The sequence below is a fragment of the Harpia harpyja genome, chromosome 4 (assembly GCF_026419915.1).
Source record: "Harpia harpyja isolate bHarHar1 chromosome 4, bHarHar1 primary haplotype, whole genome shotgun sequence".
Classification (NCBI taxonomy): domain Eukaryota; kingdom Metazoa; phylum Chordata; class Aves; order Accipitriformes; family Accipitridae; genus Harpia; species Harpia harpyja.
In genome coordinates, this window is record NC_068943.1 from 79,854,594 (window position 1) to 79,880,346 (window position 25,753).

The 25,753-nt window shown below is 53.8% G+C and overlaps 3 protein-coding genes and 1 gene segment (V, D, J or C); 3 read left to right on the top strand and 1 right to left on the bottom strand.

Annotated features, from left to right (window-relative positions):
* Nucleotides 1-370: 370 nt before the first annotated feature.
* LOC128140707 (feather keratin Cos2-3-like) lies at nucleotides 371-5,705 on the top strand. Its single transcript, XM_052784919.1, has 2 exons — nucleotides 371-418; nucleotides 5,000-5,705. The coding sequence occupies exons 1-2, from the start codon at nucleotides 371-373 to the stop codon at nucleotides 5,300-5,302; spliced, it is 351 nt and encodes a 116-aa protein (XP_052640879.1). The 3' UTR covers nucleotides 5,303-5,705.
* A 6,277-nt stretch (nucleotides 5,706-11,982) lies between these two features.
* On the top strand, nucleotides 11,983-13,186 carry LOC128140706 (feather keratin Cos1-1/Cos1-3/Cos2-1). The gene is made up of 2 exons (XM_052784918.1): nucleotides 11,983-12,051; nucleotides 12,433-13,186. Exons 1-2 carry the CDS (start codon nucleotides 11,983-11,985, stop codon nucleotides 12,757-12,759), a joined length of 396 nt encoding a protein of 131 aa, XP_052640878.1. The 3' UTR covers nucleotides 12,760-13,186.
* Nucleotides 13,187-21,187: 8,001 nt separating this feature from the next.
* Nucleotides 21,188-21,695, top strand: LOC128140709 (feather keratin Cos2-3). The gene has a single exon (XM_052784920.1). It carries the CDS (start codon nucleotides 21,390-21,392, stop codon nucleotides 21,693-21,695), a length of 306 nt encoding a protein of 101 aa, XP_052640880.1. The 5' UTR covers nucleotides 21,188-21,389.
* Nucleotides 21,696-22,808: 1,113 nt separating this feature from the next.
* On the bottom strand, nucleotides 22,809-25,378 carry LOC128140708 (T cell receptor alpha variable 1-1-like). The segment is given in 2 exon segments: nucleotides 22,809-23,815; nucleotides 24,767-25,378. Coding segments are annotated over 2 exon segments (543 nt in total).
* Nucleotides 25,379-25,753: the final 375 nt, after the last annotated feature.

The window sequence follows — 25,753 nt, forward strand, 5'->3', positions numbered from 1 at the left end:
GGGGCCGGGCGAGCCACAGGGCGCTGGACCGGCGGTCTGCCGCCACCGACAGCCGCCCCGGCGGGTCCGGCAGCTCTTTGGAGCCTTTGTGAGCAAGTGTGATGAATGCGGGGCCTCGGCCCGGGAGCTGGCGGTACCAGAGGATGTAGTCGCCGGTCTGTATGTTGGGGTGTGAGCAGTTGATGCTGATGCCGGTGCCCTCGGTGGTCTCTGCCGACGCCTCCTGCTGCACCTGGGCTCTGACCACAGCCACTGCCGAGAAAGGAGAAGGAAAGACCAAAGATCACCAAAGATCACTCAGCTCTGGTGGCTCTTTTCCCAGAGAAACAGTCAGGAACAGTGGCAGTGAGACAAAACTGGACTGGAACGGATGGCGACGTGTGCCCATCAACAAGGATGGAGAGTGGTCCTGGGGCAGGTGTGTGGAGCCAGGGGAGAAGTCTGGGAGGGAATGTGAAATTGATGCATGCCGAGTTACAATGAAAGTCAGGTGCATGGATGGAGGGATGGATGGAGGGATGGATGGATGGACGGCGAGAGGGAGAGGAGACAGGAGAGTTGGGTGTGTTGCAGCGAAGGATGAAGGGTTGAATTCAGAAGAAGAATAAATGCTGAATGCACAGGGGGATGAGAGGATGTATGCAATAACGGTGTGGTGCAGGAAAGCAACCTCGTGCCTACAGACATGAAGGAAACGGAGAGGTGAGAGAGGGGTCTCAGGGTGGGAAGAGGGCTTAAGGATGCTAGATGCGTGGAGAGATGGGTCAAAAGCTGGGTGCGTGGATGGCTGGATGAAGAGAGGAGGAGCAGACGGGGAGATGGGTTGTTAGAGTGAAGGGCGGAGGGCTATAGTCAGGGCAGTAAGAACTGCCGAATGCACAGGGGAAAGAGTAGGTGCATGGAAAGGCAGGCGTACATGCAAGCAGGCTTGTGCCACCAGAGCTGATGGCAAAATAGGGAGGATAGGAAGCGAGGACTCGGAGGGTTTGGAAGGGGGACGAGGGATGGCAGAGAGGCAGGGAGAGGGAAAGACACGCTGAAGAAGGAGAGGGAAGGCTCGGCGCTGGGCTCCCCGCGGAACAGCCCGGGCACAGCCCCCGCCCCCGTCCACCCCCGCCAGCCCCGCGCACCCAGGAGCACCGCGGCCAGCGCCGCCAGCCCCGCGCCCCGGCACCGCCGCATCCCGCCGCTCCGCCGCCCGCGCCTCGCTGCCCCCCGCCAGCCCCGGCTCTCTGCTCCGGCCGCGGCGCCTCCTCTCCGCCGCCTCCGCCAGCTCCGCCCCGGGGCTGAGCCCTGCGCCGGCGCCGCCCGGGCTGAGAGGGCGCAGGGGCTCTGCACGGGCACCGCTTCGTCTCCTGGGAAATGCCCTCTCCCGCTCCTCCAGCAAGGACACCTCCCCAGCAAGAAGCAGCCTGCGCAGCGCCAGCGGCAGCCTGGCACGGCAGCAGGGCCCTGACCCAGGAGATGGACCAGCTTCCCAGAGCTGTCTCCGAGCTCAGGGGCTGCCGACAGCAGCCACTGATTTCCTGCGGATGGCAGGGAGGAGGCTGAGAGCCTCCCTCCCTTCAGCTGCCTCTCTGCACTCCCGGCACAATGCCTAAAAGTTGTGCGGTGGCCAAGGGGCTGAGAGGACACCTGTGCCCATGGGAGTGCAGGGTTCAGGGCAGGGGAGAGGGGGAATCACTGAGTCAGAACGCAGGTCAGAAGGGACCTGCAGAGGTCATATGGATCACCCCTCTGCTTGGAACAGATCCCATTAGATCAGGTTGCTCAAGGTCACATTCTGTCCAGCCTTGAACACCTCCCAGGATGGAGATTGCACAACCTGCCTGCGAAAGACGTTCCTTTTCTCATTATTTCTTCTAGCCTATTGCTTAATCAGAACTCCCCATGTTCTGTCTCCTGGGCACTTCCAGAGACCAGGTCCATCTTCTCTGTCTCCTCTCAGCAAGTAGTTGTAGAAAGCAAGAAGGTCTCCCCTGAGACATGTCTTCTCCAAGAGGAGCAGGCTCAGTTCTCCCAGCCTCTCCTCACATGTCATGTTTGTCAGCCCCCTAATTGACTTGGTGGCCTTTGTTGGGCTCGCTTCAGTATGTCAATATCCTTCTTGGACCAGGGAGCCCCAATCTGGCTGCAGTACTGCAGCTGTGGTCTCTCAAGGGCCAGAGGGGCAGGGTCACCTTCCTGGACCTGCCAGCAACACTTTGGCTGACACAGCTCAGGATGCACTTGGTCCTGTTTGCTGCAAAGGCACGCTGCTGTCTCATGTTCAGCTGGGTCTCTCCTAAAACCCCACATCCTTTTCTATGGATCTGCTTCCTAGGCAGCCAGCTGCCAGCCTGCATGACTGCCTAGGCTGGTTTTTCCCTCAGATGCAAAATTTTGCCCTTGCTCTTTCTGGCTTTCATGAAGTTCCAGTCAGCCCATTTCTCCAGCCTGTCCAGGTCCTCTAAACAGAAGCCATTTCTGACAGTTACGACCCATTCTCCCTGCTGGGTGTTATCTACAGATTTGCTGGGAGTTCCCACTCATGACATTCCTGACAACATTAAAGAGTATTGGTCCTACTACTGATCCCGACTACTACACCCCACTAATAAGTGTTGGCCAGCTGGGCTTTGCACCATGGTCACAACTCTCTGAGCCTGGCAGTACAGCCATTTTTCCACCCACCTTGTCATCCTCTAACTGAACCCATTCGTCTCCAATTTGGTCATCAAGGAAGTACAGGAGAGGCTGTCAAAGGTCTTGCTAAACTCTAGGTACACACCTCCCCTGCCCTTCCCTTTTTTCCACGGTGCCTGTTACCTCACGAGGAAGCAATGAGGTTGGCTCTCAGATGGAGTAGAGCGTCAGCTCAAAAGCAGACCCACGAAGAGGGGAATCAGCCCTGGCTGAGCTCTCCCAGCAGAGCTGCCTGGTGCTGATCTCACCAAGGTCACTAAAGGGAAGGGGGAAAGCCCTTGACTGCACTGAGTCCAAGATGGTCCTGACCTCAGGCTGACAGCCATTCAGGCAGGGAGATGGGCTTAGAAAATTTACCCACTGTGCACAGCCCTTGTCAGAAAGAGGGTCTGTTCGGGACACCCCTGTGGGACAGCAGCTGGCTTTGGGGGATGCGGTCTCGAATCCAATGCCCCTTCCCTCCCAGGGGCAGTTGCTGGGCACTCAGACCGAGATTCCAGTGTGGGGCAGGAAGGTCCTTGTGGGCTGAAGTCCAAAGCAGTCACCAGTTCTTTGCCTTTCCTGTGCAGGCCACAGGGTCTGTCCTTCCACTCACAGCACAGTGATATCACGCTCTGTGTTGCTTTCATTCAGTACCTGTTTGATCCAAGGTCTCAGTCCCTGCCTGACACAGCACCAGGCCGATGAAGTACATTTGGCCTTGACATGAGAGGGGTCGTGCACCGCCCCAGACACCACTGACCCTGCACTGGAAGCAGATCCACTCAGGGATGGCCAGCGCAAGGTCAGCAGGATTCCTCAGCCTTTCTCCTTCCCCAGAGAGCAATCCCCATCCTTTTGAACTCTCTTGCACTGGGGAGATCCGCTGTGTCCTGGCCTGGAGGGGCAGGCAGGGAGGACTGCCAGCCATGCTGAGGTATTCCCAATATTGTTTACACTGAATTAAACTGTGGATCAAAACTGGTGTGAAACCATCCTTGTTGGGGCCTGAAATCAGCAGCAGCGGAGCGTGAGCTTTGGAGAGGCAGGGAAAGGAGGGCTCAGGAGACAGTGGCTGCATTTCAGTGCCTCTTCCCTGGACAGTTCTCTAGCAGTCTGGTGCCATCACCACTCAGCTGCACTCAGGCTCCTCCTGACCCTGGGAACCTACTGCTCTGTGACGCTCATGGAGAGAGCAGTGGAGAGTGTCCCTGCCATGAGCAGCATATTCCCTCGTGATGAGGGACACACAAGGACACACAGACATGGGCTCATGCATACCAGCTTGGGATTATACACATATATGTGTTCCCACGTGCACCCAGACAAACCTGGTTGCTTACAAGTACACGCAAGACAAGGACACACACAAGAGAACCATGGACCCTGCTTAGGACCCCTGGGGACTGGGCAGTGTTAGGTAGGAGGGGGTCAAAACCTAGGAGCACAACGCACACCCCTGGGGAGTCAAGAACAAGGGACCATCGGGGTGAGCTGAGGAGGGAAGGAAAGACCAGGACATGGCACGTCCTCATGCACGGGAGCCCATGACATCCAGCTGAGCATTGCTGGAGCTCCTTCCTGAGAATGACACTTCAAACAGCCCCAACAGGGTGACCTAGGCTGATGTCACTTGCCTGCTCTGGACCTGTCCAGCACTTGAGCTGTGCCTTCTGCCTGCACTGCTGCATTCCTGCCTGAGAAATCCTGGGCCTTTCATGCCACTGCTCAGAAGAAGCCTTCATTGGGGAATGGGCATGGAACAAATCTGGAAATGAAAAGGCATCAGTGCAGGAAACCAAAGCACAGCCCATATCATTAGCTGCGATGGTTTGCATTGAAGATGAGCTTGTCAGAAAATTGTTACCTCTGCAAAGGGTGCCTCTGGTCCTGCAGCAATGAAGGGCAGGTATAAAAGGCAGCCCAAGTCCCTGCTCTCTCATCCACTGCTCTTGCCTCCTTCTCCTTGGGAACCAGGTGAGTCTGAAGCCCCTTCTCCTTCTCTTCCAAAGTGAGATCTCTCCTCGATGGACCTCTCAGTTGATACTGGCTCTGGCCTGTGCTGGGGTTTGGATCTTCTTGTCCTGACAGGGGGAAGCAGGGAGAAGGAGTGCTTAGAGAGAGGCTGGGACATGGTCGAGGGGCGTTTTGGTTTATGAATTAGGAGAGAGCCTGCCTGGGTCAGGCCGTTCTTTGTAGGGCAATGAAGACCGCGTGTCTTCTGGCCGAGCCTCCAGCTCTCCATTCATTATTGGCCTTGGCTCCTTTGTGACAGGGTAACCAGGCTGCTCCTCAGTCACCCTTGTGCTTTACTTCCTCCCTGCTTCTCTCCCAGGTGCACCTCCAGCCCCAAGACATGTCCTGCTACAACCAGTGCCTGCCATGCCGGCCCTGTGGCCCGACCCCACTGGCCAACAGCTGCAATGAGCCCTGTGTCAGGCAGTGCCAGAACTCCACTGTCGCCATTGAGCCCTCTGCTGTGGTGGTGACCCTGCCCGGCCCCATCCTCAGCTCCTTCCCGCAGAACACCGTTGTGGGCTCCTCCACCTCTGCTGCTGTTGGCAGGATCCTCAGCTGTGATGGAGTGCCCATCAACTCTGGGTGCTGTGACCTCTCTGGCATTTCCAGACGCTACTAGGCAGCAGGTGCCCCGTCTCCAGATAAAGATGCTGGAAAAGCCCCAGGGTGACACCTTGAGGAACTCAGAACATGGTGCTGGGCAGAGGATCAGTCTTTTGGATGCTGTTTTCAGTATACCCAAATGGTTTTGCCTTTCTTTCCCTTTTCTTTGTTGCTGCCTATCCCCTTGCCCACACCATCTCCCCAACACCAACCTGGTAGGGACCATCTGTCTCCTCTCCCTCCACGGGGCAGGCATGATGCAGGAACTTCCCCATGACCAAGGACTCCAGACTCTCGGCTGCCCCCAGCACTCCCTGCACTTCTGTCCTCCGCTTGGAGTGAACTCGTTGCCCTCTTTTGACTCATTAAAGCTCTGCTGCATTCAAGCCTTGCCTCCCTGTGGTCCTTCCCCCTGTGGACACTCGCCAAGCGGCCAAACGAGAAAGATGTTGCTCTGGGGTGGATGGGGGAGGTGAGGGCACAAGGAGACCCTTCTCCATCCACAGAGGAATGAGAGGCTCCACACCCTGCAGTGGATCCTCTTTTGGGCACTCTCTCATGGAGCTGAGGAAGCCATCCCTGGCTGCTCTGCTGCCTGTGACGATCAGGCCTTGCCCTGCTGTGTCTCTGCCCACAAACATCCAGAAAGGCAGGAGGCCCTCAGGGGTCAGCAGCCACATGATCTCTTGAGGAAGAGTGTTCCTCTTGCTATGGCTGGAGCTGCACTGGGGTGACAGGGGGTGGTGTTGGGTTCCAAAAGTTGATTTGCTTTGGGGAATGGGAAGAGGGCTAGAGAAGGGAACAGCCCTTGGGATGGCCCATAGCTGCTACTCCACCTTCCTCTCCCCTCCACCACTCAGTCTAGGGGCCATGGCCAGCATGCATGGATGGGGCCAGCAGGGAATAGTCACCCGTGCTGCTGTATGCATTGAGGCTGGAAAGTAGAGCTAAGCATGTGAGAGCTGAGGGCAATCAGCACAGAGAAGGGGAGAGTGAAACAGTCACAAGAGACCTGTCCTCAATGGTTTTCTTGGTGAATTGGGAAAGTGAGGAGGAATTAGCTGAAGGTCCCAGCCCACCTGAACTAGGAGCTTGTTTCAGGAAGCAGAGGGTAGGGCAAGGAAAAGAGAAGGAACACTAGTGCTGCGTTTGTTGTTACTACCATGCTTGAAGGGGACATGAGGATGTCTGGAGCTGCAGGAGCGGCCCCACATGAGATGCAGGCACAGCAGCTCAAAGGGGTCTGGGCAGGAAATGGTGGGGTGTGGCCATGGGGCACACAGGCTGGCATCTCCCCTTCCCTGCAAACAAGCCCAGTTTAGGGACGTTCCCTCATCAGCAAAGGGACCAGGACAGGCCGCTGATGTGCATTTGCTGTGCTGCCTCAGGGGTACGGGCACAGCCCTCTGCCTTCCCAGGGGACTGTGGCCCAGCTCTAGGAGAAGTGCAGCCTGTCCCCAGGATGTGAGCTGGCCCCTTATGCTGCTGACTGCACCTACCCAGCAGGATGAGAGGAGGCCCTGGGGAAACGTTGTGGACACTACGAGAGAGCACAGCTGGGAAATGAGTCCACAGAAAGCGCAACAATCCAGCACTGCAAAATGGGAATGGTATCTTTCCATGCAGGCAAAGCCATGTCCCCACAAAACCAGTGCAGGAAAATCCAGCTCAAATAGGACTGATGGACACGACCAACCCTCCCCTGGAACTGTTAAGCACTGCCTGGGCTCAGAAAGGCCCACCACACAAACATCCCAGCCCTGAGCAGCCACACTGTGCCTAGTTCACAGACCTAGATCAGGCAGATATGTGAAGGGAGGGAGGTGGTGGAAGGCTGCAAGCTTTCATCCAGCTCAGCAAGATGGGTGCGGACAGCAGTCAGCATGCAGAGCTAATGGCTGTGTTCAGGGTACTAGAGGAGACACCCCCACTTCCAAGTTGTCCGTGAAAATCATTCCTTTCTTTTATCTCATGCAGAACCATTATGTGGGTGGAGCCTCACATGACTGCTTCCCCTCACCGCATGCCATGCAGCCTCAAGCATGAAGTGCTGGATGCCCCTGCCCTCCAGCCACACCAGAGCTCCTCCTTGTCTTCTACACCACACAAGGAACTGGGCTGTTTAGTGATCTCTGTGCCACCGCTGTTTTACAGGGCATGGGACAAGAGGGACAGGACATCTCTGCTACTTCCAGCCATAACATCACTGCTATTCTATGCTTCCTCTCTTTGCTTTATCTGTCTGAGGCAGATTGACCTTGGCTGGCTGCCAGGTGCCCACCAAGCCGCTCTATCACTCCCCTCCATCAAGAGGACAGGGGGAGAAAAATACGATGAAAGGCTTGTGGGTCAAGATAAGGACAGGGAGATTACTTACCAATTGCTGTCATGGGAAAACCAGACTCGACTTGGGTAATTAATTTGATTTATTGCCAATTAACTGCAAGAGAGCAGGATAGCAAAAAATGAAACAAAACTAGAAACAAATTGCCCCCACCCCTCCCTTCTGGCCAGGCTCAACTTCATTCCTACCTAACTCTTCTACTTCCTCCCCCCAAACAGCACAGGGTGCTGGAGAATGGGGGTTGAGGTCAGTTGATACTGCTTCATTTCTGCTGCTCCTTCCTCCTCATGCCCTTCCCCTGCTCCAGGCTGGGGTCCCACCCACAAGACACAGTCCTTCACAAACTTCTCCAACATGGGGTCTTCCTGTGGGCTGCCATTCTTCATGAACTGCTCCAGCATGGGTCCTTTCCACAGGCTGCAGTCCTTCAGGAATGGACTTCTCCAGCGTGGGTCCCCCGTGGGGCCACAAGTCCTGCTAGAAAACCTGCTCCTGTGTGGGCTCCTCTCCATGGGCCACAGTTTCTACCAGGAGTCTGCTCCAGTGTGGGTTCTCCACAGGCTGCAACTTCCTTCAGGCCGTCCCCACCTGCTTTGGTATGAGGTCCTCTGTGGGCTGCAGAGTGGATATCTGCTCCATCGTGGTCCTCCATGGGTTGCCAGGGGACAAGCTGTGTCACCATTGTCTTCTCCAGGGCTGCAGGGGTATCTCTGCTGTGGCTCCTGCAGCACCTCCTCCCCCTCCTCCTTCACTAGCCTTGGTGTCTGCAGAGTTGTTGCTGTCACTTTTCTCACTCTTCTCCTCTGGCTGCTGCACACTGTTTTTTCCCCTTTCTTAAATATATTATCACAGAGGCACTCCCAACGTTGCTGATGGGCTCAGCTTTGGCCAGCAGCAGGTCCATCCTGGAGGCGGCTGTTACTGGCTCTTTCTGCCATGGGGGCAGCTTCTGGCATCTTCTCACAGAAGCCATCCTTGAGCCCTTCAGTACCGAAACCTTGCCAGGTAAAGCAAATACACTGTCATGACTCTGGTATTATTATTTTGTGCAGAAACTCTTTTGCATATCTTGGCTGCAGGATAAACTCAGCCAGCTCAAGGTTAACAGGGGAGGCTGCAGGCAGCTCCCTCTCACTACAGGCAACTACACCACCTGCACCTGCATGCAAAAGACAAGAAGAAACAGGGCCAGCACATCAATTCAAACTGGGGAAAAAAGAAAAAGAATGCATGAACAATCACAGCGTAGCCAAACCATTTTTTTCAGCTGCTCTGTAATTTAAGGTTGCTTCTGCACTTGTCTGCCTTTGGAAGAGAGGGTATTTACCTTAAAGTGAGTCTAGAGACAGGTTCCCTACTACATCACTTCTGATGTGCCAGCCTGAGTGTCTGTAGCCAGAGGGGAGTCTGCCTTGTCCCAGACACACACCCTTCTGCTGCCACATGAGTGTGTCACTGTGGCACCGCTGCCTTTGCAAGGGCAGGGGCTGGTCCCAGACCCTTGAGGAGATCACCAAGGTCAGGTGGGAGCTTCTAGCAGTGGAGGATTTGTTTTCTTTTCCTTGTAATACGGGAATTCTTTGCGGGGGGGCGGGAGAGTATGAATGTGTGTGACTGGTCTGCATGTACATAATTGTGTGGGCACAGGTGTGTGTATGGGTGTGCTTTTGTGTGTGTACAGCTGTGTGGAGGAGCAGGACATTTCCTGGTTTGCTTGTGCCCGGCCATTTTGCCCCTGAGGCAGATGCTGAGCTGCTAAAAACCTCCCATGGTTACCAGGGCCTATGATGGTGAGGCTTTCCCCAACTGCCTGAAGGTGGCGTCATCTGCCTCCTCTTCTTGAGCAGGAGGTGTGCAGCAGGCTGTGCTGGTTTGGCCTGGACAGAGTTAATTTTCTTCATAGTAGCTGGTATGGGGCTATGCTTTGGATTTGTGCTGGAAACAGTGTTGATAATTCAGGGATGTTTTCATTATTGCTGAGCAGTGCTTACACAGCATCAAGGCCTTTTCTGCCTCTCACACCACCCCTCCAATGAGGAGGCTGGGGGTGCACAAGAAGTTGGGAGAGGACACAGCCGGGACGGCTGACCCCAGCTGACCCAAGGGATTTTCCATAGCATATGATGTCATGCGCAGCATTTAAAACTGAGGGAAGAAGAAGGAATGGGGGAACGTTCAGAGTTCTGGCACTTGTCTTCCCAAGTAACACTTACGGGTGATGGAGCCCTGCTTTTCTGGAGATGGCTGAACACCTGCCTGCCGATGGGAAGTGGTGAATGAAGTCCTTGTTTTGCTATGCTTGCACAGGTGGCTTTTGCTTTATTTATTAAACTGTCTTTATCTCAGCCCATGAGTTTTCTCACTTTTACTCTTCTCATTCTCTCGCCCATTCCAGCGGGGGGGGGGGGGGGGGGCAGTGAGTGAGCAGCTGTGTGGTGCTTAGTTGCTGGCTGGGTTTAAACCATGACACAGACATACCACTGCACCACCACCTGTGCCACAGGGCAAGTGTGAGAGCCTCCCCTGGCATGCTGTCCCCCACACGTACTTCTTCTACCCCTTGTGCTGTCCCTTCTCTTCAGTCTATGGCAGACCTCCTCCTCCACACCTACTTGAAACTCCTCCTGCCCACTTTAGCAGGTGTTTGCAAAAGCACTCTTGCCTCACCTTGTCAAACACCTTCCATGCCTGACCAGTCCAAAAGGGTCCTCTGGGGACAGAAGCCAAGGCTGCTGAGTGCTGCTGCTCCCCACTCCTGCCATGCACACTGCCCAAATGAGCTCTCAAGGGAGAGGGATTCTTTTCTGACTTCTGTGCCATGCTTTGCATCTCAGTCTTAGTAAAGAGAGGTAATTAAGGGGTTGGCAGTGAAATGGATCAAGACCCCTTCAGGGCATATGTCCTTCCAGCCCTGTGGGACCAACGCAGATTCCAAAGACATCCTTGTGTAGAGGCTCTTTCAGCCCAAACTCACTGCCCTGAGGGAAGGACCTCACAGACTCAGCTTTGTTACTCGCATAATCCATAGAATCATAGAATGGCCTGGGTTGGAAGGGATGTTGATAGACCATCTAGTCCAATCCCCCTGCCACAGGCAGGGACATCTGTCACTAGATCAGGTTGCTGAGAGCCCCATCTAACCTGACCTTGAACACCTCCAGTGATGGAGTATCTACAATGTCTCTAGGCAACCTCTTCCAGTGTCTCACCACCCTCACTGGAAAAAACGTCTTCCTTATGTCCAACCTAAACCTATCCTCTTTCAGTTTACAGCCATTGCCCCTTATCTTGTCACTACAGGCCCTGGTAAACAGTCTTTCTCTCTCTTCCTTATAAGCCTCCTTTAAGTATTGAAAGGCCACAAGAAGGTCTCCCCAGAGCCTTCTCCTCTCCAGGCTGAACAACCGCACTTCTCTCAGCTTTCCCTCATAGCAGAGGTGTTCCATCCCACTGATCCTTTTCATGGCCCTCCTCTGGACCTGCTCTAAAAGATTCTACAGACTCTTCCCACAGTCAGTGAAGAGACATCAGCTCACACACGGGACTTCTGCCATCCCAAAGCAGACGTCCATGGTAAACGAGACAAGTCACCTTTCTGGAGACACTGATCCTGTAATTGACCAGTCGTGGCCTCTGAACTGCCCAGCTAGCATAAGCTCACAGCAAGCCCTGCATGCCTGGTCACTTGCGCATGGCTTGCTTCATCATGCGATCAGAAGTGAACCCACAGGCTGTCCTACCAGAGCCTAGAAGCACCTCCATCCCATGGCTAAACCCCATAGCCATGTCCACGCTACTCAGGGACAGACAGAGAGCAGGGAAAGGGCTTTTGTGGGGGTGAAATGCTTTCAAGCTGGGCACATTACTCTCATCAGCTGCACCTCCCACTCTCACCGACTGCAGATCAGTCTTCCCCCTGACTCTGTCAAGTCCAAGACTTGCGTGGTGGCCCTGGATAGTGTAGACAGCCTCTCTTGGGGTGTCTTGAGCCTTCTCAATTAGCTCTAGAGGACTAGAGGTCTGGATGTGTGTGTGTATGGGTGTTGTCTAAGCCAGCTGTTTAGTCTACCTTGAGTGTCCTTTACTGGACTCCTCCACCATGTGAGCTGAGTCCTCTGCCCACGCTGACGTGTTTTGCTCCGGAAATGCTTGGGCCTCTCATCCTGTCACACAAAAGATGCCTTCACTGGGGAATGTGCCTGGCATAAAGCAGGAAATGAAACAGCAGCAATTCAGGGAGCCAAAACACAGCCCATAGCATTAGGTGAGATGTTCTGCATTCAAGATGAGCTTGTCAGAAAATAATCACCTCTACAAGGGATGTCTCCGGCAGCCTAGGGCAGTAAAGGTCCATGATAAAAGCCAGCCCAGCTGCTCACTCTCTCATCCACTTCTCTTGCCTCCATCTCCTTGGGAGTCAGGTGAGTCTCAAAGCCCTTCTGCTTCTCTGCTTTCTCTAAAGGCAGGTCTCACCTCAATGGGCCTCTCAGCTGACACCAGCTTGGTTCTATGCCACATCATGGGGCTGCTTGTCATGGGAGAGGGAAGTGGGGAGAAGGTTAGACATGGAGGGAGGCTGAGACTGTACTCAGGCGCCTTCTGGACTCAGGGGCTAGGCAGTAGCCACATAACACCTGGTGGCTCTTTCTGGGCCCTGGCAGGATGAGGCCAAGAAGCCCTCAGGCATCCCTGCACAGCCTCCATCTCCTGGCCCTGCATATTCTTTGGCTCCCTCGTGGTGTGGTGACAGAATGCTCCTCACGCCTCCCCATGTTTTGCTTCCTCCCTGCCCTCTCTCCCAGGTGCACCTCCAGCCCCAAGTCATGTCCTGCTGTGATCAGTGCCAGCCCTGCCAGCCCTGCGGCCCGACCCCGCTGGCCAACAGCTGCAACGAGCCCTGTGTCAGGCAGTGCCAGAACTCCACTGTCGTTATCGAGCCCTCCCCCGTGGTGGTGACCCTGCCTGGCCCCATCCTCAGCTCCTTCCCGCAGAACACTGTTGTGGGCTCCTCCACCTCTGCTGCTGTTGGCAGCATCCTCAGCTGTGACGGAGTGCCAATCAACTCTGGGTGCTGTGACCTCTCCTGCATCACCAGCCGCTACTGTGGCAGAAGGTGCCTCCCCTGCTAAAGATGCTGGCAACGGCCTCCGATAAGGACTCCTAGGAACCCAGAAGATGCTGCTGGACAGAGGATCAAAATTCATGCTGTTGTTTTCAGACTAGCTGGTCACCTCTGGCTTGCCCTGCAAGGGCAGCATGGAAGGGACCAGCCTGGGCTCTCTGAAAACATGGCCAATGTCTACCTTTCCTCTCTTCCACTCACCCTTTTTCTCTCTTTTCTTTGTTGTCTTGTGCTCCCCTCAAAGCCTGCTCTGGGGACCCCAGAAACCAGCCTGGAGTGACCTGCTAGGCTGTCTCCCTTTTGCCAGGCAGGTCAACAGATGGCCGGTGGCAACTCTGCCACAGGAAAAAAGGGGAACAGATTCTTGGCTGCTCCTGCGCCTTCCTGCACTGGGGGCCTCCCCTCGGAGTGACCTCATTTCCCTCTTTAGTCATTAAAAAATTGCTGCAATGCTGCCTGTGTCCCTTAGGTGGTCTTTCCATCTGCATACTGACTCTGAGGGACAAAGCCATTGCTTTGGAGGGGAATTAGGTGGGGGCACAGGAGGACCCTTCATCACTCCTAGAGGCATTGGAGGGTGGGACACATTGCAGCGAGTCCTCTTTCAGGCAATGCCTCTTGAAGCTGAGGGAGACAACCCTAGTTACTCCACAGCCAATGGCCATCACTCCTTGCCTTGCTGTGACCCTGCTCAGAAATACTCCCTTGGCCCTGGAGCATGTCATGTGAACAGGAATCCTGACAACTGCTGTTCTCCAGAGAGGAACTGTGGGCATGTGGGAGTCCCCGAGGAGGTCAGCAGTCCCACAGGCTCTTGGGGAAGAGAGCTCCTCTTGCTTTGGCTGGAGCTGTGCTGGGCAAGGAGGCTCAGAAGACAATATTGCCAAAGGATGGCAGGAATTGGGAAGGAGTAAATAGCCTTGGGGACGGCCCACAGTCCCTACTCTGCCTGCTCCTTCTCTCCATCAGCCAATCTAGGGGTCATGGCCAGCACGCCTGGGCATGGGCAGCAGGCACGGCTTCCCCGTGCAGCCCTATCACCCTTCAGCACAGCATCTGGCATGGCCCACCTCTTGCCTACATGTGTAGGGCTGAGGTGTTCACAAGTTAGTATTGGTATCAGCTACAGCAGGTCACACACTGGAGTCCCCTGTCCCTGTGACCCAACCACCCCCTTGGGTGAAGGCAGGCCCAAGACAGTGACTGGTGGCCAACCACACACGGATGCTCTTTGGTGCCTTGTGTTCCCCCAGCAAGGAGCAGCTTTCTTCAGGCCCAGGAGCTCTACAGCCTCACAAGTGCCACAACCCAACTCTGGTCCGGAAAGGTGCCATGTGAGAGGAAATATCTCCAGCTCTGTGAAGACATAGCAGTGACAGTGGGACCTGATTCTGCAATCAGCAGGATCCGTGACCTGTCCCTGAATGGCACGGGGCACGCACCAGTGCAACCGTAGGACACATGTTGGAGTGCCTTCCCCCAGGCACCAAGTTCCTTCAGCATTCCCAGAGCCCTGAGGCTGAAGTGGCCCTTGTGCTCTGTGCAGCACCACTGCTCCCTACACGCAGGCGAATGCCTTCCCACAGCTGCAGACTCTGGGACCCTGTGGTGTGGGGGTTTGCCCTCGCACAGACCTCACACACCACCAACGCCACAGGACCAGGATAGGGGACAGAGTGATTCCTACGTGGGGTGAGGACCGGGGGCAGATCTCCCCAGGCCGGGTTCTGTGGGAGGCAGTGCTGAGTCAGGTGGTAACACAGGGAAAATGAGCATCAGGACCAAGCCTACCTAGACCCAGTGCAACCATGGGTCCCAGCTCTGGCTCGGTTCCTGGCCCACGGTCTCTATGAGAGCTCTGGCCTAGCGCAGGCCTGCCCCAGCTCTGCCCTATCTGTGCCTGTGTCTGGCTTGGGCTACTGTTATGCTCCTGGCCTGGCCAGGCTCCTAGCTAGTCCACGGCAGTCGCTGGGGGGAGCCTTCACCTTGTCCTCTCTTGAGTCTGGCCTTGGCCTGAGCCCCAGCACCAGCTCTGACCCTGGGACTGAGACCTCCTACACATCTGTTGCCTAAATTACGGCAGTAATCGGTAGATACTTTGGGGGTAGAATTATCTCCTGTCTCAGACAGAAGTCTGAGGTGGACCAAGCTCTTTTGTTTTTTCTCAGCAGAGCCCTACACCAGGGAAACATTTCCAGGTGTTTAACCGAGCATGGTGGTGAATACACATCCTCATAACCAGCCTGGAGAGCACTTTTCTTGGCACATCAGAACCACACAGAGTTTTTTGACTCATGTGCTTACCCTCCAAAGAGTGCTCTCTTTCCTGAAGGCATCATGGCCTTTTTAAAACACAAGGCTATGGATAGTGCTTTGCAGAGGAAGCAACTGCAGCATCCCCCCTCCATGGCCTGTGGATACCACTGTGTCTTTTTCCTACATCACCGTAAGAAGGGATTGCCTTTTAAACAGATTTCAAAATTGTATTCTAACAATCTAGTACAAAATGATCAGATACTGACACGTTTTATAAACTAGGAAGATGAAGCTTTCCTCCTGGCCACAGCTACTCAAAATATGTTTCAGAAGACCCAGACCAGCGTGGAATTTTGCAGGAATTTTCATAACTGGATTCTGCAAATAAAACTTATAACCCAGCTGCAAGGCTGAGTGCGTGCTCTTGAAGCTCAGCCCAACCCAAACCAACATGTTTTTTAAATGGACACCACAGAGAGCAAAGTTTAAAGATTTTATGAATTTAAACCCCCCATGGCAGGGAGGGTTGGACTACATGACCTTTTAAAGGTCCCGTCCAAAGAAAACCATGCTATAATTCCATGGTTCTATGAATATTTTGGTTTCAACAGTAAACTTCACGAGGTGCGCCACTGGGTTTTAGGGAACTTCCTCTTCCTGGGTGGTGTGCGTGGTGCTTCTAGGGCCTCCTCAGTCACTTTTAGCTCTTCCCAGAGACCCCAGGTGTTGTATGACCCATGACAGAAGATGGTACATTCATCGCAGCCATGGCTTTCGTAAAAACATTCCAGCCCTTAGGTCTTCTCAGATGGGCCACAAGTCGGAAGGACACATTGGACTAAATCAAGCAGGCTGGACCTCTTAATGCCATCTCCTTTGTATACAAAACCTCCCTGGTTTTCCCAAGAAGATAGATGCTTCTGCTGCCCTACTGTACCTAGGAGCACTTGTGCATTCTTCCAATACCATGGATGCATATTATCAGGCACTTCCTGAACAACAGGGCTGGCATCCTCAGGAGTCTCCAGGGGCTTTTCCACCTCTGTCTTGATTTCTTCTGGAAAAGCAGGAGTTATTTTCCCCCTTTTCTGATCGCTCTGCTTCTCGTGGGACTAGTACTTTTGAAGAGTGGCCATAGAACCCTTAGCTTTCTCATAGGCCATGAAAACCGGGTTTCTGGAAGATGTTCCTCATTTCAGCAGCCAAAGAGTAGACTGTATCAGCTGTCACGTCTTCCCTGGGTCATGGCAGCACCCATAGCAGCTCCAGTTCATTTGCAGGCACCAGATACACTTTTTTCCACACAGTCCCTCCCTGCTTTACCAAAAGCCCTGTCAATGAGCAGAAGAGCAAAACTTAAGTTCTCCACAAACTTGATAAAAGCATATTTCCAGAGCGCTCCCTGATACTGCAGTTGCCAGAACTGTAACAACACAGAATATGCTCAGGCGTAACAGACAGCAAGTGGTCAGCATTCGTCAGTCAGCAAGCAGGTGCAAGTAAGCTGACTGCGCAGCATCAGAGCAGGTGACAGGGAGATAGACAGGATTTTCTCTGGCAGCTTGATGAGCCCCAGACCCCAACTGCAGTGGAGAAGCAGGCAGTGTCTCCACCTAGTGTTAAGGCAAGTGCCACCTCTGAGCAAGGTGAAGGATAGAATAGAATGGAATAGAATAGAAAAGAATAGACTAGACTAGACTAGACTAGACTAGACTAGAATATTACAGTTAGAAGGGACCTACAACGGTCATCTTGTCCAACTGCCTGACCACTTCAAGGCTGAACAAAAGTTAAAGCATGTTATTAAGGGCATTGTCCAAATGCCTCTTAAACACTGACAGGCTTGGGGCATTGACCACCTCTCTAGGAAGCCTGTTCCAGTGTTTGACCATTCTCTCAGTAAAGAAATGCTTCCTAATGTCAAGTTAGAACCTCCCCTGGAGCAGCTTGGAATCGTTGCCACGTGTCCTATCACTGGATGCCAGGGAGAAGAGATCAGCACCTCCCTCTCCACTTCCCCTCCTCAGGAAGCTGTAGAGAGCAATGAGGTTGCCCCTCACCCTCATTTCCTCCAAACTAGACAAACCCAAAGTCCTTAGCCACTCCTCATAGGACACACCTTCCAGCCCTTTCACCGGCTTTGTTGCCCTCCTCTGGACACATTCAGGTACCTTCACATCCTTTTTCAATTCTGGGGCCCAGAACTACACGCAGTACTCATGAGGAGGCCACACCAACGCTAAATACAGTGGGATGATCACCTCTCTTGCCCGGCTGCTTGTACTGTGTTCCATGCACCCCGGGATGCGGTTTGTCCCCTTGGCTGCCAGGGCACACTGCTGACTCATATTGAGCCTGCTGCCAACCAGCACCCCCAAATGCCTTTCTGCAGGGCTGCTCTTCAGCCACTCCTCTCCCAGTTTATACTTGTGCCTGGCATTACTCCACCCCAGGTGCAGAATCCGGCGTTTGGACTTGTTAAATTGCATGCCATTAATGATTGTCCAATGCTGCAATCTATCTAGATCCCTCTGCAAGGCCTCTTCTCCCTCAAGAGAGTCAACGGCACCTCCCACTTTGGTATTGTTGGCAAAATTGCTGATGGTGCATTCAACTCCTGCATCCAGACCACTGATAAAAATACTGAAGAGAACTGGCCCTAGAAGCGAGCCCTGAGGAACACCTCTGGTGACCGGTCGCCAGCCAGATGTAGCCTCATTCACTACAACCCTTTGAGCCCTGCCTTTCAGCCAGTTCTTCACTCAGCACACCGTGTACCTGCTCATCCCACAGTTGGACAACTTGTCCAGAAGGATGCTGCGAGGGACACTATCGAAAGCCTTACTGAAAGGCGGAAGAACTCCATCCACCACCTTCCCTTCATCCACGAGGCAGGTGACCTTCTCATAGCAGGATATCAAAGTAGTTAAACAGGACTTTCCCTTTATGGACCCATGTTGACTGTTCCAGATGAGCGCATTGTTCTTTAAAAAGCCTTTCAATAGCACTCAGCACGATCTTCTCCACAACTTTTCCAGGGACTGAGGTTAGACTAATAGGTCTGCAGTTTCCTGGGCCTTCCCCCATGCCCTTCTTGTAAATCGCAATAATATTGGCCACCTGCCAGTCAGCAGGGACCTCCCCAGACACCTTCGTCACCCAAGTGATAGAGGATCCAGCGAGACCAATGAGGTCTGCTGGACCTCCTATGCACCAAGCAGGAAGGGCTTGTTAGGGATGTGAAGCTCAAGGGCAGCCGGGGCTGCATTGACCACGAAAGGCTGGAGTTCAGGATCCTGAGGGGAGGGGAGGAGAGTAAAAAGCAAACTCACAGCCTTGGACTTCAGGGGAGCAGACTTCTGGCTCTTTAAAGAGCTGCTTGGACACGTCCCCTAATATAAGGCCCTGGAAGCCAGAGGGTCCCCGGAAAGCTGGTTAATATTCAAGGATCACCTCCTCCAAGCTCGAGAGCAGACCATCCCAATGAGGAGGAAGTCAGGCAAGCATGCCTGGAGGCCAGCGTGCATGAACAAGTTGATCCTGGCAAAACCAAAACACAAGACGGAAGCATACAGGAGGTGGAAGCAAGGACAGGTAACCTAGGAGGAATTAAGGGTCACTGCCTAAGCGTGCAAGGATGAGATTAGGAAAGTCAAAGCCCAACTGGAACTGAATCTGGCCACGGATGTCAATGGCAACTAGGCTTCTGTAAGGACACAGGTGACGTGGAAAAAGCTGAGGTGCTGAACGCCGCCTTTGCCTCAATCTTTACTAGCAAGACCAGCCTTCAGAATCCCAGGTCCCTGAGACCAGTGGGAAAGTCTGGAACAAGAGAAAGATGTACCCTTGGTGGAAGAGGATCAGGTCAGGGAATACTCCAGCAAACTACACATAGGTACATGCATCCAGTGCTATCTCCACAGGAAAAAATGGAGTTCAGGTCATGTATCCCATTTCCTGCACACACTCCCTGTCATAGATAATATAGCCCCGTGCTTCTTCTGGATTTTTGTTCACGGGTGTGAAACGCTGGTGCGGGTTTACATTACAGATCTGTTTATAGCACACCCCGCACTTCCAACTTTACGTTCGTGCTCTTCTTCTGCCTCAGCCTTAAACTTCTCACAGAAAATCATAGCCAAACAATCAACGTCTTTTTAACAGCTGTGGCTTTGCGCCTCTGTAAGCGTTCTCCAGACCTGCACAACAGCCAGCAACTGGGGCACCTTTTCATTGTCCCCAGGTCAAATGCACAGTCACGAGAAGGCAGTGCCATCAACGGTATTTATAGCTATGGCCATGGTTATACAATGTATGATAAAGCTCACAAGAGTTTCTCACTCCAAACACCTTCCTGACACCCTTCACACCATAATAAAGATGTAAAAGGAGGTCTTGGAATATCTGAGGTTGTCGCTTGGTTTAAAACTCCCCCAATCCTTTTTCCGCTCTGACAGGAGGATGGTGCGTATGTTAACATGCCCTCAAACAAGGGGATGTCATTCAGCATGACTTTCCTCCGCACAGACCACCCCAGTTTGGCTTGTAGCTCTTTTGTTCTGCATAACAATTCTCTACCTCTCAGGTCCCTTGTGGCTCTAAGTGCCATGTCACTCCCCGCAAAACAGAGATAATTGTTGCTGCTATTTAGATCAAAGAAATAGCACCGCTTTTTGTCTCTAATTTTGGAATGGGGGATAGACTGCAGGTTTTGCGTACCCCACGCCCAAAGGCTTTTACAGTAATGACAGCCAGGTGGAAAGTCTGACCAAAACACGGCTCTCTTTTACTTGGTTGGAGAGTTCTGACCCAGCCTAAAAATGTCACAATGTTCACAGTGTTTAAAGTCACAGCAGGAGAACATAGAGTCATGCCTGCTGACCGCTTCAAGATGGAGATGAGCATAACCAGGTTCAAATAGCTGGTGCAAATGATGAAAAACTTGCTCTACACCCCGAACAAATGTGTCATAAGCTTCATGTAGTGAGTGAAGTCTGATGTAAATCAATATATCGGTCTAGCTCCAGATCTCTGGAGCCTCGGCCAGAGGTTAGGGTTATGGTGAGTGCCTGACATGCTCCATGGAAGCCATGGGGCGAACTTCTGCCTCCTTCAACTCCTGCTGCATTTCTGAGTGGGGACCAGAATGGACTCTCAAATGCTCCTTCAGGACCTGGGAGTGCAGCAGGCAGCCTCTGCAGGGAAACAACCTTGTTGTGTTCAACCGCCTCTTGCCCTGTGGGGGGCTGCAGTAAGCGAGAAGTGCCTTCCAGGTGGTCATCTTCTACCCTTGTGGAAGATGTGTTCACTGGCCCAGCATGCTCAGAAAAACAGTTTGCATTAAGGGCCCTTGTGATCCCTGTAATCCCCTGCCAGTAAGATGCCAAAAGAGGTCAACAAATTTCTCCGGAGGGCAGGTTTAGGAGGAAGAGGATTGAAACCCAGCAGCGCAGCCCACCTGCCTGGGAAACCGACCACAAGTGAACATTGGAGCAAGTTGGGAAGGAGGGAGGGAGGGAAAAAGAAAGACACGGCACGTCCTCACACAGGGAAGCCCGTGGGTGACCAGTCAAGGATTGCAGGGCTGGGAGCAGCTGGGCCATTCCTGTCAACGTGGCCACAGGCAACCCCACCAGCGTGCCCCAGGCCAACATCATTTGCCTGCACTGCACCCATCCGGTACCTGAACTGAGTCTTCTGCCAGCAACGTCGCGTTCCTGTCCTGGAAATCCTGGGGCCTCTCAATCCCAGCACTCAGAAGAAGCCTCCATGAGGGAATGGGTACGGCATAAGCCAGGAAATGAAAAGGTGTCATCAGGGAAAACAACCACCCAGCCCATGTCATTAGCTGGGATGTTTTCCGTTCATCATGAGCACCTTGGAAAATTGTCACTTCCGTAGAAGCTCCCGCTGGGTCTGGGGCAGGTCAGGGCCACCATAAAGCCAGCCCAGCTCCTTGCTCTCTCATCCACCTCTCTCACGTCCTTCTCCTTGGGAACCAGGTGAGTCTGAAGGCCTTTCCTCATGTTATTTTCTGCTCATGCAGATGCATGCTCCTCAGTCCTATGCTGGGTCATGGTGCTGCTTGTCATGGGAGGGGGAAGAAAGGTGAAGGTCTCACTCAGAGAGTGTCTGGGACTTGGCTGAGGAGGCTCTTCTTTTAAGAGATAGTCAGCAGCTTCTTTGGGCCTGGTGACACTTTGCAGTACCGTGTCTGGATAAGGCTGAGAAACCCTTTTGCCTCACTGCCCAGCTTCTACCTCCCAGCTCAGCAGGTGCCTTTGACTTTGCTGATGGACTCATGGCAGACGGCTTCTCGCATGTACCAGTGCTGTGATTCCTCTGTGCCCTCTCTCCCAGGTAAACTTCTGGACCTGAGAGATGTCCTGCTACAACCAGTGCCAGCCCTGCCAGCCCTGCGGCCCGACTCCACTGGCCAACAGCTGCAATGAGCCCTGCGTCAGGCAGTGCCAGAACTCCACCGTTGTCATCCAGCCCTCCCCAGTGGTGGTGACCCTGCCTGGCCCCATCCTCAGCTCCTTCCCGCAGAACACCGTTGTGGGCTCCTCCACCTCCGCTGCTGTTGGCAGCATCCTCAGCTGTGACGGAGTCCCCATCAACTCCGGGTGCTGTGACCTCTCCTGCATCACCAGCCGCTACTGTGGCAGAAGGTGCCCCCCCTGCTAAAGCCCCTGGTGACAGCCCGGGCAAGGACCACCCCAAAACCAGCAGCGGATGCTGAACTGAGGACAGAGCTCCCGGCCATTCATTTCAGAGAGGCTGAACATCCAGTGCTGCCCTTCCAAAGGAGGGCAGCGGAGGCCCTCTGAAAACATGGCCAAAGTCTAAATCCCCTGCCTTCCACTACCTCCGATCTCTTTCTTGCCTTCTTTTGTTCTTCTGGGCCGTAAGATCCCCAGACCCAACCTGGGGCATCTGCTGACCCCGCTCTCTCTGCGGTGCAAGCAAATGGATGTCCTGCAGGATCTCCACCATGGGCAATGGGCGCAGACTTTCAGCAGCTGCTATTGCTCTCCCTGCACCGGCAGCCTCCTCTAGAATTGAACTCCCTTCCCTCTTCAGAGTCATTAAAGTTTTCCGCATCACAGCCTCTGCCTCCACGTAATCCTTTTCTTGGTGGACATTGTCTCGTGGTGCCAAGGACGAAAGGCATTGCCTTTGGTTGTGGGGGGAGAAGGTGAGGACGCAAGGGAACTTTTCATCATTTGCAGAGGAAGGGGAGGGTGGGAGACAGGGCAATGGGTCCCTTGCAGTCACTGCCTCTTGAAGCCGAGGAAGACATACTCAGCTGCTCCACAGCCAGTGGAGATCAGGCCCTGCATTCTGGCATCTCTGCTCAGGTATGGCCCCTTGGCCTCAGAGCAGGTCCTGCAGATGGGGAGCCCAACCACTGCTATCCCCCAGTGAGGAGCCCCGTGGTGCTGGAGGCTCTGAGAGGTCAACAGCTGACAAACCTGTGCAGAAGGGAATGCTACCTACACACCCTCTACACCCTCCACCCCCCAAACAGTGCCCTGCACAGCCCAGCAGTTACACAGGTGTGCAGGGCTAAGGTGACTCACAGGCTGATGTTGAAATCAGCCTGGCCAGGCCACACACCAGGGGCCTCATGCTTCTCACACAGCCCCAGCTCCCACCAGACAGGGAGCCCAAGGACAGCAGCCAGTGCCCAAGCCCCCATGGCTGCTCTGTGGTGCCTGGCCTTCTGCCGAGCATGAAGGAGCTTTCCTCAAAGCTGGCTCTTCTCCTGGCAGGGCTTGTTGCCCACCTCTGCCTGGAGGTCTCTTCCCCCATTGTGCTCTGGTACAGAGTTGTACAGCCTGGTCCCACTGCAGAAGAAATGAGGCAGGGCTGGGGAAAGCCCACGAGGCAGGGCATGAGGAGGCCTCCAAGGACCGGCACAGTGCACTGGGGGACAGCAGGTCCTCTGGATCACAGCACATAGGCATGCAGCAACTGGAGGAGCCACAGAGTAGTTCTGAGTATTTTCCAAAATTGTTGTAAGCATGTAATTCCTGGAAGGAGCGTTGTCCTGTGGCATGTTATTTACATTTTTCGTCTTACTTTGAACTCTGACCTCCGAGGGACACATCCCGGAGCAGGTACTCTAAGGAACAGGCTTGCAGGAATACCTGAAGAAGCAATGTGCAGTAGACAAAACCAGAAAGTTAAGAGCAGCAGGGAACCATTGCAGAAGCGGTCCCAACCTCCTACATTGCCCATCACTTCTCCAAAGCCATGGGCAGGATAACCACATAACCCACGGTGAAAACGAGGGAACCTGAGACTCGTTCACCACCTTCTTCTTCCTCTCAAGCCACTGACACTGTCCTCTCCTGGAAGAGGATTTTGACCTGCAGAGCTCTGGGTGTACAGGGCAAGCAACACTGCCAGGGGAGAGCTGAGGGCCCCTTCCCCCAAGCTCAGCCTCACACAAACCAATGCCCTCTCTCCCCTGGCTTCTTGCACAGCCAAGGAAACTTCCTGCACCAGCGTGTCTTGCACAGCACAGAGGTACAAGGCAGCGTCAGAGACCTCGACTTCCTCCAGCTGGAGAAGGCTGTTTTTCCCTGTGGTGTTCAGCAATGTGGTGAGACGGCCACTCCGCCTGGGGCCAGCTGCTGCCTGATATGAGATAAGCTGTGGGGCTTGGCCTTTCCTCTGCTGGTACCAGAGCAATCCATCAAAGTTAGTGACCTGGTAGGTGCAGGTGGTCTGGAAGGTGTCTCTCTCCTTGACTGTGACTTGTCCTTCTTGCTGGGTGACGGTGGTCTGCCCCATGGTGCCTGGAAGAAAGCAAGGGTCAGCGGCTGTGCAGGGAAAGGCTCCAAGATGCAAAACAAGAGGGGATGCAAAGTGCCAGAGGAGAAAGTTCCCTGTGTCCTGCTCTGCAGCAAGACCCCCATGGGTGGGAACAGCAAGGTGGTGAGTGTCTTTGGGCAGGAGGTCTGAGACCTCAGCTCAGCGTGGATCCCATAGCACAGTAATGCCAATAACCTCCCACAGGGATACCCCCAGAGAGAGCTGTGCTTTCACCCAGGTCTTCCATCCTCACTCTCCTACTGCCTGGAGGCTCCAGGGAAGAGCCTGTAGTGCCTGGCCTTCCTGTGCTGGCTCCAGGACACCTGCAGCAGGGTGAGGGACCCGGGAACTCCTGTGAGAAGTTTCATCCTGCTCCCCATTCCCTGTGCTCTCAAAAGGCTCCAAGGTCAAGGGCGGGGAGGGAAAAGGAAGCCCTGGCATTGCAATCACACAGGAGCAATGGATAGCCAGGGCATGCTGCATGACATGTGCCAGCCAGGAGAGATACTGGCACACCCTAAGAATGAGAGTGGGATGAGAGAGCTTTCATGTCCCTGCATCATCTTTCAGAAGTCCTGTGCGTCAGAAAATAGGTACTGCTGAAAGAGCAAAGAGCTTCTGCAGTCATATGTCTGTGAAACGCTGGGCCCAGACAGATCAGCAGAGAGAGGCAGAGAGAGGTGGATGGTTGGCAAGAGACAAGGAAGGGCAGGGGTCTAAGATGATCAGCAGAGGAGATGCTTCCTCTTGGTCTCATTTTTCTTTTCCATCGGTATCTGCATCTTGAGAAAGCAGGTGCAAATCCACCCGTGTGATCTGATGTTTCCCAACATTTGCCCATAATTCAAGAGCAGCTCCCTGCAGAGAACTGTTGAGGGGGTGAGGGTCTCCTGGGGGGAAGAGGAATCAAGCCTCCAGTCAAAGCCAGTGCTTACCTAGTGGTTGCCTCAGGAAAGCAGCGAGGATGAGATACCCGAGGTGCATGCTGAGACCAATCCTCCTGCATGTGTGAGAGAGACTCAAAAAAGCCACACGTCCCCACCAAGAGCCCTGAGAGAGCACAGCTGCCGGAAATGACTTGGCAAGGGCAACAAAGAATGAAACAGGGAAGACAAAATGCTTCTCCTTAGCACGCTTGAATTGCCCGTGCTGTGGTCCTCCCTCCTCCAGCAGGGACACGTGTTGCTCCTGCAGACACCACCTTTGCTTTTCCAAGGTGAGGGGTTAAAGGGGGATAGACATGCACCTGGTGACCAAGCTCTCTGACACATCCTCCTCTGCAACGTCTTGGGAGTCTCTCTTTCCTTCATGCCTCGTGCCTCTTGTTTCACCAACCTCAAGACCACGGTTGAGTTGGCCTCTCCTGGCTCCTGTATGGTGCCCCAAGCTCCTCTCAGCACACCCCAAGGCTGCAGCTCTCACAAACACAATGGTCAACAACCCCAAACCCTGCAGACACCAACTGTCCCACTCAGCCCCTCCAGGCACTGTGGACTTTCTCCCTCTATTCAGGAGAAGATATCTCAGGAACCGATAAAGGACGTTTCTAGCCACACTGCCCATCCCATCTCATAAATCTCATAAATCAGCTTCTGAAAAGCTTGTTGGGGGAAAAAAAACCCAAACCACTCAAATGCAACTAAACAGTCCTTTCACTTGACCATAACCCTTCCATTCTCGGTTTCCTCAAAACAAGTAGGATCTGCATTTGACCTCTCCTTCCTTGTAGCCTTTAACAAATCCTTGTAGCCACACTATTTTTACTCTTACCATAGCACAATTTAGGTTGGATAGGTCCTCTGCAGATCACCCACTCCAAGTCCCTGCTCAGAGCAGGTCTCATTAGATCAGGCTGCTCAGGGCTGTGCCTGTCATGCCTGGAAAATTTCCAAGGCCAGAGCCTGTACAATATCTGTGAACAG

Coding starts and splice junctions, on each gene's coding strand:
- LOC128140706 (XM_052784918.1), top strand. CDS start 11,983: ATGATAAAAGCCAGCCCAGCTGCTCACTCTCTCATCCACTTCTCTTGC. Junction 12,052..12,432: donor TCCATCTCCTTGGGAGTCAG/GTGAGTCTCAAA, acceptor CCTCTCTCCCAG/GTGCACCTCCAGCCCCAAGT.
- LOC128140707 (XM_052784919.1), top strand. CDS start 371: ATGGCGACGTGTGCCCATCAACAAGGATGGAGAGTGGTCCTGGGGCAG. Junction 419..4,999: donor GGAGAGTGGTCCTGGGGCAG/GTGTGTGGAGCC, acceptor CTTCTCTCCCAG/GTGCACCTCCAGCCCCAAGA.
- LOC128140709 (XM_052784920.1), top strand. CDS start 21,390: ATGTCCTGCTACAACCAGTGCCAGCCCTGCCAGCCCTGCGGCCCGACT.